Below are 11,822 nucleotides of genomic sequence, written 5' to 3' on the forward strand. Positions count from 1 at the left end.
AGTAGAAAGAAATAATATGTGGTAGAGTATGGTACAAAACAAACCATTCAGCAGCTTTGATCAGAAGGGGCATGGGTGTAGGCTGGATCGAGTAGTACAGTTGTTGCCGCTAGCTAACTGGGAAACAACCATTTCGTATGGGAGTGCACCACAACTTATGTTTTCAGTAGGGTCTAGGGTGTATGGGACACATGTGATGTGACCCAGAAGGACCTTCGCAGCCTACTTGCTAACCTAACGACTTATATTTATGAATGGAGGGACAAAGAAGTGCATATTTCTGACAGTTTGAAACACCATTACTGCTTATACTCCCTCCGTCCGGGAAAAGTTGTCCAGAGCTTAGTTCATTTCAAATTTTACAAAAAAAAACCTTTCGGTTTTAAATCTAGTGCTAATCCCCCCTCACCTCTGCTTCTTCCTCCTTTGACCAAGCGGCCGTCGTAGCCACCGCCGGCAGCCGCCATAGAAAGAGCGGGCGACCACCTCCGCCGACGCCCACCTGCGCCGTAGCCCACCTGCGGTTGCTCAGCCGCTACGAACGTGGGCCGTCTGCACGGAGGCGAGCTGCCCCGCCGCCCAGCTGAGGCTGCTCCTCCAAGGCAACCACCTCGACAGGCGCCTCCTCCTCGTGGCCCTGCTCGCGTCCCTGGCCCTGCTCGCCGGTTCCTCACCCCCGCGGCAACCCCAGCCGCCGCTGCCGACCCCGGTCGCCGCTCCCCTCTTGAAGAATTTGGCAGGTAGGGCAAGGCGGATCTTCCCCGGCGGAGAGAGGACCACGCAAACCTGCTGATGCCACAGCCGATTGCTTCTGCTGATTGCTTCTGCTGATTGCCTCTGCTGATTGCTTCTGCCCTCGACTGCTGATTGCCTCTGCCCTCGAGCACCTCGACTGCTGATTGCCTCTGCTGCTGCTGTTGGCTGCAGGTACAGTGCCAATTGCAGTATCAATTTCATTTTGTCAAAGAAGTACTCCATCAGCATCAATTGCAGTGTTAATTGGAGTATTAAAATTCTCAATTGCAATGCTGATCTACTGCTGATGTTATCTGACATTTACAGTGTTTTGTGTCTGTCAATCATACTCCATTCAGTGTCCTGTGTCAGAAATTTGGTGAAGTGAAGGTGAGGTGAAGTAACTGAATTCACTAGCATAATCTGAATCAAACAAAGCATAGTTTGAATTCACTAGCATAACCTGTTGTAGAAACTAGAATGAGCCTTCTTTTTTTACCCGCCCCCGACTAGAAACTGGAGTACAACGTCTCGACACAGGATGACTTGGTGACACTAGCTCCAGCTAACTAGCCAGCAACCATGTACTTGACAAAAAATGAAGTCAAACCAGAGAGTCCTCCGACATCACAGTAAATATCATGAAGTAGAAATACATAATATGTTGTAGAGTATGGTAAGCAGTTCGCTGAGTTGCACAAAATAAACCATTCACCAGCTTTGATCAGAAGGGCCATGGGGGTAGGCATGGTAGGGTAGGAAAGAGTTGATGGCAATTCAGTTCCATGAATTCGACAAGATCCTCCGTTGTCGCCTCGTCTTCTTCAGCCATCTTCTTCATCTGCTCCTTCATGGACATCATTCTAGCGTTAACCAGTGCCACGTGTAGAATCGCCACCCTTTCCATCTCAGCAAAATGACTGTCAAGTAGTGCACGCAGTTCTGCATTATGAAGCTTGCTTAGCTCTTCTAAGTGATAAGTTAATTCTGCATACAGCATACAGTCTTCTATCGATGCCTCAATCTCAGCAAACTTAGATTCATAATACCCATGTACTTCCTGCAAAGGCAAGTTAATTGGGCAAAAGAAGAACCTGTGAGATATAATCAACATCCAGCAAAAGAAATCTACTCAACATGTTACAACTGAGCATAACAATTTAATTCTTAATGCCCCTTCAGCAAACAACCAAAGATAAGGCGGTTTGCAAGACATTTCTTGGTTGAGTGGTTTTAGATGGGGATGCAAAGATAACAGAAGAAGTCCCAACCATGATAGTTTGCATCACTACGCATCAACACATAATGGGTTTAATATCTAGAAAAACAAATGAACATTTTATGTCAATGCCGCTACTCGCTCCTGCAATTCTGCTTATGCCACTGCTTTTGTCTAATTATCAAAATGCCATTACTCCATTGAAACTACATGCATCTTTGCCACTGACATCTCAATCTCATCTCGCCACTATCTTCCATTTCACGAAACAGCCGGACGAAGCTTCGGCTGGTCGAGTAACTCGTCACACGCGCAACACTCGCGTATGCAAGCCACGTCGTCCCACGTGTGCCCACGCAACCACCCACTCCCTTATTTTTTCTCCCTCGCCACACGTTTCGACACTGGCAATGACCCCCTTCCCGATCTTTACTTCTATCGCCGCTCCACCACCACTACTACCGCTCCTTCCCCGGCTGCCCCTTCCCCTAGAGCTGATGCATGGAAGTGCGCCCTCATGAAGCCCACGGTTGTCGTGTGTGCCGCAGCGACCGCCACTGTAGAGGCTAAAAGAGGTCAACACGGGGAGCTAGCTACATCCAATGCAAAAAGAAGCTACAACTGGGCACTGCACCCCGCGATGTGCCGTCACCGCCGATGCTCAAACTGAAGCCGCATCCGGCATCCGGCAGATCACTTTCCTTGCATGTTACAACGGCGGCTGTCACATTTTTTTGTGCTTCAACCAGCCGTTGAAAAATCTGTAACCGGCCATCGAAAAGTTGCGACCACAGGGACCAACGGGGATGCAAAAAGTGCTGGAACCGGGGAAACGTGATGCTGGAAGCAATGGTGTTTTTTGTTGCAGCGGCGATATTTTTTTGCTGCAAGCGATGATGTGTTTTGTCGGGATAGCGGTGGTTTTTGTTGTGATGGCAGTGATTTTTGCTGGAACCGAGATTTCTTTTTGCTGGAACTAGAAAATGAGGGTGACGGGATGCTGGGGTGGCATGCATGGCGAGCTCCAACCGGCAATGCCCGGCATCGTCGATGCTGGAACCGTCGACGGGGATGGTGCGGGATGGAGTAGCACATGCAATTGCTGCAACTGCCGGTGGCAGGCACTACACCAGCGCGACAATGTGTGCTGTGATGGCTCCTACGGCAAGCTTCAAACGGCAACAGAAGCGACTGCGAGCAGCAACTGACGACAGCATGCCAGAGCACCACGATGCTAGCGCCGTCGAGGAGAAAGGGGACAAATGCGGTTGACCCAACCGCAATGAAGGAGATGATCAGCGGAAATCCAACGGTGCGGTGCAGGTCAAATGGTCGTGAGGCGACTGGCCAAAACCGAAGTACATGGCCGAACCATACAAGGTTGCAAAGAGGTCCTCGTACAAAGCAGATTGGGATAACCAGAGAGCACATACGCACGCAACTATATTTTCGAGAACTAACACCTGTAGGCCTAGATATATGTGATGATACATCCTAGACAACCTAAGCTCCACAACAACGCCCTCAGAAGGAGAAATGGTGCAAAGCGTTGTTGGAATAAGCCACGGCGTTTGGTGCAGTCGGGCTCATCGGGCGCGTCGGATGCGCGGGACGTGCGGGATGCATTGGTGCGGCCGGGTTCGTCGGACGCATCGGGTGGGCGTGGGACGTGCGAGACGTAGCACCATGGCGAGTGTGCGTATGAGTGTGCATGGCTCGGAACGTGCATAAGTCAGGTAGCTGGACGGCTTGGTTTGCGGCTGTTGAGAGATTGCTTGGCCAGGCACTTAGTTTGTTAGCACAATAATAGGAGTGGATGGCAACGTGCATGTAGATAGAGTTAGTTGTGATTAGTGGCCTAGTGCAATGGCTAGTGGGCGTTAGCAGCCGCGAGAGTGGCGGCTGGCTACTGCATGGGTCAGTCTTGTACTTAGCTATTTAAGTTGGAGAAGATGAATGAGAAAAGTGGCGGCCGAGAGGACTGAAGCAGAAACAATGTAGCAAGCGTATTCACCAAGGGGAAGAGGCTCTGGGCAAAGCTTTCTAGGCTCCTCCTTGGTACATGCGCGTGTGTGTGTGTCTGTGTGTGTGAGAGTTTCTCCTTCTTGTGTGTTCTTGAGGGAAACAAAGAAAGGAGAGAGTTGTGTGAGATAGCTCGAGGAAGAAGAAGCGGCGCTGTGAGAAGAGGCGGCGCCAACAAGCGTCGCTACCATGAGGCACCCCAACGACGAGCACAGACCTCCAGATCCATATTTGGACAATAGAGTGTGATCCCGAGCACCCCAGCTACTACACCTCTTGCCGCCCACACGACCTTGAGGCATAACCAGCACCGCCGTCATGATGCCCGCCGGAGAGAGAATCATGCAGACCGCCAATCAAGGACGCTGCCCCGGCATCCATGACTCGAGGCTCCGCCAACCATCCACATCCCATCACTCCAACCATGGTAGGAAGAGCAAAAGTCGCCATCTTCCAATCCTTGCCCGTCATCAGCCACCAAGTGGACATATACACCTCCACGGTAGGAAGCGTCAACGTCTGAGTTGCCACATCCCTAGCTACTGGTAAAATTTAGGGTTTAAACCCTTTTAGCATGTCTTATGAGGCTTTTGCATTTCCTCAATTCCAATTTGAAGGAAAATGAACATGATGTATGCATGCTTAACTACTCTAGTACATTACCACTAGTTAGGGGTGCGACACTGCGGCTCCACCCAGTCCGGTGGATTGGAGGAGGCTCTACCCAGTTATTGCCGACGGCCGCCGTCCGAGCAACCTTCGGGCATAGCCCACTTGCCATGGCTCGGGCGAGCTCACACGACGCCATGCCCGTGGCTATGGGCACCGATCTGTACGACAGTATAGTGTCGCTAGGACACCTCGCGTCGCAGAAGGGAGCCCGCACGCCATAACTCCAGAGTAGCAGGCCCAAGCATGTGGGAGCACAATGTCATACCAGCACCACAACATCTTCTCGCAGCTCGATATCATCCGTTGCACCCTGATCCCGCCACTGCACACATGCCCGCACACACGTCGGGACGCCGCAGTCCACCTCCAAGGACCTGGCCAGATATGAGTCAGATCACAGGCCACGGTCGCTCCACCCGTACTGCACGCAAGCACCACATGCACCATGTGCCTGTCCTGCCCAGGCGCCGCCAGAGAGGAGCCCTAGGCCGCTCCTAGCACCGGCGTCCAGATCTAGCAAACCAGATCGAGCTGCCATCGCTGCCCACCACGCACCATCTAGGCAAGGTCGATTTTGCGTCTTCATAGGAGGGCACCACCAGGTAGGCCCGCCACCGCCTGAGTGCTGCCACCATGTGACGCGCACCACGGCAAGGATCACCGCCACCATGCGCCTCTCCACGGACACCACGATAGAGAACATGAGAGCCCCGCCGGCACCTTCCCTGACGCCGCCATGGCTTCGCCAATAAATCCTTAGGCGGCGTCTAGGGTCCCTCATCTCGCTAGATGTGCGCGACGATGGGGAGAACGGAACACTTTTCTTATCTACCATTTCTCTGCTAGTGCGATGTGTATTGACAAAAATAACTCTACCCAGAGAGGGAGAGAGAGAGAGAGAGCAAGCCAGAGGGTGAGGGGCGAACTCTTGCTCGGGAGCGTGTAGGTGATGGGATGCCTCACAAAAAGGCAAAATTTGCCAAAACGGTCTACATCATGGTGTTGTCCCAAAGATTTGTGAAAGATAAATTGAGCGAGAAACTAGACGAAGGTGGAGATCGACTATGCTGACGGCGGGGAAGAATTCCTCAATTTGGATACTAGTATGCTGGGAACATGACGATAGCGGGTCATCATCCTCGTTACTGGATGTGTGCGGTCGTCTAAATTTTTTTTAAAGGAGGATGTACCCCCGGCCTCTGCATCTTGGCAATGCATGCAGCCATACTGGTCTAAATTAATGGCCTAAATGCAACAACAGTGCCAAAAAGCAACAACATTTTCATAAATAACTGGAATGCGAAAGCATAGTGAAAATCGCACATGACATTACTATCATCGACATAATTTTCTCATTACTATTAATGTCTAGTGTAAAAATTATGTTTACAAGATATAACTTGTGTTGTTAAGACATCTAGTATGGAAAAAAACAATCTGAACACTATACAAACTAAAAGCTACCGTGGATCGAACATACGGTTTGAGCACATTTATAATGCTGAATACATGTTATAACTAACTGGTCATATCATAGAGACAACTATTGTTTCTACTATAAGATATGCCAAATAAACAATGGTCTAGAATGCAATACCCTATGAGAGTACACCAGAAAAAGAAACAGAACCTGACAATATGGTGCATGGAGGACGATAGGCATGTCTTCAATTCCTTCCCCGCATTGAGGGCACTGATTAGAAGACAAATATTCGTGCATAAGATTAGCAATTTCATGTGCACATATCATCAATGATTCATGAACATCAGTTAATATGAGGCACTTGTGTTCTGAAAAATGCATGTTACCTTTACACTCTCATTCCCACAAAGCTGGTACTTGACCCACCTTATGAGGCACAACCAGCCGTAGACATGTCCGCAAGGAATGCAACTGCATATGGGATATAGGAGATGATCTAGAGCAGCCATATTTATGCGTACATGTATAAATCGAGAACCAAGAAAAATAGAATAAAAACTCGCTGGTCTTATCATCAAGACATAAAATACAACAAGCACCATGAAAGGTCCAACTAAGCTCTACCAGTGGCAGCTTGCCATCCTACACTGAGTGATCGCCTGCTGCCACCTCCTCAGAACCTCAACCCAAACCTTCCTAAACTACATACAAGGAGATCACCTAACTCAATTATGTCACATGTATAATGAATTCATGGTCTGCAATAATTCAACTAGAGGAAAGAAATTAAACCAAAATTGCAACTATGCCCTATAGTAGTTGTCTAGTTTTTTTTTTGATGCCGTAGTAGTTGTCTAGTTGATGTTGAGAAAGAAACATTCTTACTAATCGAATGGTTACAGATAACCTATCATAAAATTAAATATTAACTATTACTCAAAACACAAGTGGTATTCTTTTCAATGAAAAAACATATCTAAAAAATAATGGAATGTAAAAGCTGGTGCATTATCAAAAAAAATCAAAGTACATCCACTAATAGGAGTAGTTACTGTGATCATCCACAAGAGATGGCTACTGCGTATAGTGTGATGTTCTGATTTCAATCCCAACATGGGGAAGATATAGTAAAAGTAGGATGTCACTGAAGTTATTTGCACATGGGGCTCAATTTGAGCACAAGATCATGGTCTCATGGAAGACAAGGGTCCGTTCAGTAGTATGTACCCAAAGAAAAAATAAACCGATAGTTGAAAACATCTTCCTCACCAGATGTGATGCTTTCCAGTGGAGGTCCAAGGTTCCATACATATAGAGCAGGTTGGCGCTGCTGCTTGCTTGGTCTGCATGCGTTCACCACCTTCAGCTGCAGCCTCGATATTCATACTCGGCAACATCCCATTTGCTTCTTTGTTGGAGGCATTGAAATTATAGTTTCCAGAGTAGCCACTGTCACCAAAGCGCTTGTTGTCCACTTCCTCAACCTCTATTCTGTATGAGCCATAGGTCACCTCACCTGAAACCATTGTGGTATGGTTCACGTTGTTGCCTCTGCCACCTTGTTCATCAACTTCCACAGCATGACTATATGGTCCCTCACTGACAACTAATTCAACATCTGCAACCTCCACGTTGTCCATAGTCAGTGTTGGCAACGACGGGAACAAGCACGATGCATGAATCATCAGGTGAGGGCAATTCTGCTCCAGGAACTCTATCACATCCTTCGGCGCCATCTTTTCTTGTTCAGCCATCTTCTTCAATCGCCCCTTCATTAACATCAAGTTAGCCTTAGCCATTGTCACTTTTTCATGTACTGTTCCCTCTATCTGAGCCACCCGTTCTGAAAACAGTTGTTGCATGTCATCACATGTAGAATTACTGGATGGTTCCTCAGCAACATTATACTCCGAATGTTCCCTAAATACTGCAGCAAATATAGGCTTGTAAAATGCTCCAATTTCCTGCAGTGGCAGGTCAATTGCACAAAAGATGAATTTGTGAGTTATAATCAATACTGAAACTAAAGGAACCTCTTAACAATATGATAGTAGTTGTCATAAAAAAATATTGATTCAAGTGGAAAATGTTACTGTTGATTACATGTTAACAACACTGTTCTTCAGGATCTGGTTACCAAATAAAAAATAAGAAGTAATTTACTTTTTCAAATGCAATATCAGGTATAAGGATGGGTTTAGAAGACATTCAACGTGAAAAATGATGAATCCAACCTCACCCCCCCCCCCCCCCCCCCCAAAAAAAACAGAATGGTGAATAGATCAAAGTGTAATTTTAGGCCAGCAAAAGGACAAAAGTGCGGCAACATGTGTTGGAAAACAGTATCACCCCCAGCTCGCCCGTGTCCTGCGGCGGCTGAGTCAGCGCCAGCACCAGTCGCCACAGCCCCATGCGCTAACCTAGTGCAGGTTGTGCTGTCCCATCGCACCTAACACTCTCTATTGTATGTTGTAACTATCTCATATACATGTATATGAGGCATTGCCTTATATTGATGATGTATTCGGAGAATTCATATATTTGGCAAAGAACGATATTCTAGTTCCCACTAGGCTTAGCAGCGAATACTCGCATTAGCTCCAACAAATTTATTTGTTTAACTATGCCCACATGCAACAAGTGAAATCCACCCTTGCTTGGAGGGGACTGTATATATAGATGTATTGATTATTATTTTTAAATGAAATCCACCACTATTCCACCAACATGATTTTGTACAAAAGAGAAACTAAATGATGTTTAGGTAGAAAGTTTTCATATATAATCCGAACTCAAAGTGAGAGACCAAGGACTGTGCGAGAAAAGCAATGTCGGCCCGATTTTTGTTCATTCAGATTAGTTTCTACTTCGAATCAACTTAGATACACGTTACCTATCCCCCACAAAAAAAATACACGTTACCTATATATTCCTGCTGTAAGCCATACGGGGCGAGTGGAAACTATTTTTAGTTGCATTGATTAAGATGACTATCATGCATCCATGTTTTTTACAGAAGTTATTAACATAGAAATTTGGTGCCTCATGCTGATCTACATTTGTTTGTTTCCTTGCCAGTTTCAATAAGAAAGTAGACTAAGCAGAGTGATGTTAGGGCATCTACAACGCGGGCGCTTAGTCCAGTCACTCGGCTTTAATTCCTAGCCATTACGGCCCAATCCCCTTCGATCGGAGGAATCTTGCTAGCGTCGATGCCAGGACTGCTACCGGGCACTTCGTTCTTTTTTCTTTCTCCCGAGCTTGTTTAACGAGCGCTGTCCTTATTTTTGTGAGAAACAATTGCATTAGCGCTCACCCAGGCACCCGTATGTTAAGATATTTTACAGTGCTCCACCTTACCACACTAAAGGTAAGGCAATATTTAAATAGAGTACTTGATTGATAGAACCAGTCCACATTAAAGTATTATGAAAATTATGCATCCATTAGTAAGTTGTACATAAAATAGCAGAGTATTAATCAGAATGTCCTTCCATACAGAGTAGGTGACGATACAATTAAAAATTGGTCGGGACTCAGGTTGTAATCAAACAATTTAATGCTCAACTTCTGAACTTTGCCTAAACAGATGCAAATTTTATGGCGTTCTGATATTGAATCCTCGTTAATTCACAACAAATATCAAATATCGAATACTTTTAAAGTTCATACACATTGTTTCAATTTATTTATTTTTGAAATGGATAAAAATAAAAATTAGGTCGGATATTGAATAAACATTCAAATTTGAAAATTGATCTGCCTTAGCCTCAGCAAGATCAACAGATACGTAGAGTGGATCGTCCTAAAAAGAAGCTTAATACACGATTACCACTTTAGATTTGAACTTCAAATATAGAGCGCGAGAGATAAATCAATGTCCTAAATGTAAAGTGTGTCGCTATAAAAATAAACTCTGCCGAAAAAAAGATATAAAAATAAACTTGGAACATCTATATATAGATGTACAATGGATGAAAGAAACAGGACCTCCGGACTGCAGCAACCCTCTAGCATGTTTTCTGGTGCGTAGAGGTTGATAATAAGCTTCTCCACAAATCCTTTGCCACACTGAGGGCACTGGTTAGAAAGAACAACATTGATGCATAAGTTGAGCAATTCGATGTAGGTATCTTATATACATAGCTTCAATTTAATCTGTTCACTGGGTATGTGTTACCTTGGCACTCTCATTGCTAGAAGGACAAAGCAACTTCTCCAGACATGATCTGCCATACACATGGCCACATGGAATGCAACTGAATACATGTAGTAGACACATAGGAGATGATCAGTGGTCTATAATTCTCAAAAGTCCCATAGTTGTTACCGGAAGCCATGCACGCGTAGGTGCATCTAACATGGAAAAATGGGAATTAATATGCATAAAGATAAAAGAGGAGAACTCCCACCATGAGAGGAATGTTCCCCGGTAGAAAAATAACGTTGCAAAGTGGACTGTAAAAACAGATGCAAGCTTCTTCAGTATCCTATCAGCAGCGGTGTATGCCCCCAAATCCAACACAGAGACGATATATACTGCGCTAATTGCCCCCAATCCATTACAGAGACGATATATATGCCGTGCGTGTGCTAATAGCCCCCAATCCCAAGGGAGCCGACATGGCTGCCCGCGAATAAGAAGAAAAGTAGCAGCGAGAATGCACTGGGACCGTGGGGGTGGAGGCCCTCGGCCCTCGCTCACCAGATGCGATGCGGGCCGTCGCTGCTCCAGGGCGCCATGCAGGCGGGGCAGATCGTCACCTGGACCTCACCGCCGGATCCAGCTCGGTTCGCGTCGGCACCTCCGACGTCTCCCGCTGCGCCTGTGGTGTCCGCGGCGTGCGGACGCGGCGCCTCCTCCAGACGGAGCGCCGGCGGCGGGGACTTCATCGGATGAAGTCGGAGTAGCGGACGAGGATTTTCTGGGGTTTCGAATTGGGGAGGAGGGAGCGGGGGGTGGGGATGAAAAGGACAGTCTTTTGACTCCTTGGAGAAAGTAGTACAACTCCTTCCTTCTTCAGTAAGCTTCCGGCCAGAATTGGGTAGGTGGGTATATCACTTAATTCCACTACAGTAACGCCTCAAAATAAAAATTAATTGCATTACAGTACTACTCTATTTTAGATTTTCTGCAACCATTGACTCGTAGCTAGAGGCATCCAATAACTTTATATTTTTTAAGAAAAAGATAGTTTTATTCCATCATAATAGGATTATGATCCAGTGGCAAAAAATCTTCAATACACATAGAGGCCCCTTATGTAATCACACAAACAGTAACTAATTCTGTATGACTTTTATTAGCCAATTGATCTGCATCCTATTTTGACCCCGACTAAATTTCTGAGGACAAACTCCCTATCCTTCATGAGTGCTTTAATCTCAGCAACTAGTGTTGGCAATAAGCCATGTCCGCCACGATGGTGACCGGCGTCGGCGCTCCAGGTCTGGTTCGTGGAGGGTGCGCGCATGTGGCCGTGCATGCTTGTGTGTCTGGGCATTGTATGGGCATTGTGCGACTAGTGTATGGCCGAGTAGTGTGTGTGGGCATTCGAGCTGTGCCCAGGTCGGAGCCGTGCGGCGAGCCGTGGGAGTCGTTTGGTGTGTTAATCGTGTCTGTTAGCGAGATAGCCCGGGAGGTGACCGTGTCGCCGCACTGGAAACGGCCGCGTCAGAGCGCGACGGGTGCGCTGGCCGGGGAGTGCCGAGCATGCCGAATGTAGCGGAGGAGCGAGGCATGGAGACCGA

At 46.8% G+C, this 11,822-nt stretch overlaps 1 protein-coding gene across 1 annotated transcript; it reads right to left on the minus strand.

Annotated features, from left to right (window-relative positions):
* Nucleotides 1-376: 376 nt before the first annotated feature.
* Nucleotides 377-11,048, minus strand: LOC147974048 (uncharacterized). The gene is made up of 7 exons (XM_087522345.1): nucleotides 10,777-11,048; nucleotides 10,252-10,330; nucleotides 10,062-10,151; nucleotides 7,341-8,035; nucleotides 6,458-6,542; nucleotides 6,279-6,341; nucleotides 377-1,795 (listed from the first exon to the last, which is right to left on the minus strand). Exons 1-7 carry the CDS (start codon nucleotides 10,962-10,964, stop codon nucleotides 1,460-1,462), a joined length of 1,536 nt encoding a protein of 511 aa, XP_087378471.1. The 5' UTR covers nucleotides 10,965-11,048; the 3' UTR covers nucleotides 377-1,459.
* Nucleotides 11,049-11,822: the final 774 nt, after the last annotated feature.

The sequence above is a fragment of the Triticum urartu genome, chromosome 5A (assembly GCF_056163025.1).
Source record: "Triticum urartu cultivar PI428250 chromosome 5A, HENAU_Tu73, whole genome shotgun sequence".
Lineage (NCBI taxonomy): Eukaryota > Viridiplantae > Streptophyta > Magnoliopsida > Poales > Poaceae > Triticum > Triticum urartu.

Excerpts from the sequence above, each read along its gene's own strand:
- LOC147974048 (XM_087522345.1), bottom strand. The coding sequence starts at position 10,964 with ATGAAGTCCCCGCCGCCGGCGCTCCGTCTGGAGGAGGCGCCGCGTCCG. Across the intron at positions 10,152-10,251 it reads CTAGCAATGAGAGTGCCAAG|TGCCCTCAGTGTGGCAAAGG; the intron begins GTAACACATACC and ends CTTTCTAACCAG. Across the intron at positions 6,342-6,457 it reads GTGGGAATGAGAGTGTAAAG|TGCCCTCAATGCGGGGAAGG; the intron begins GTAACATGCATT and ends TCTTCTAATCAG.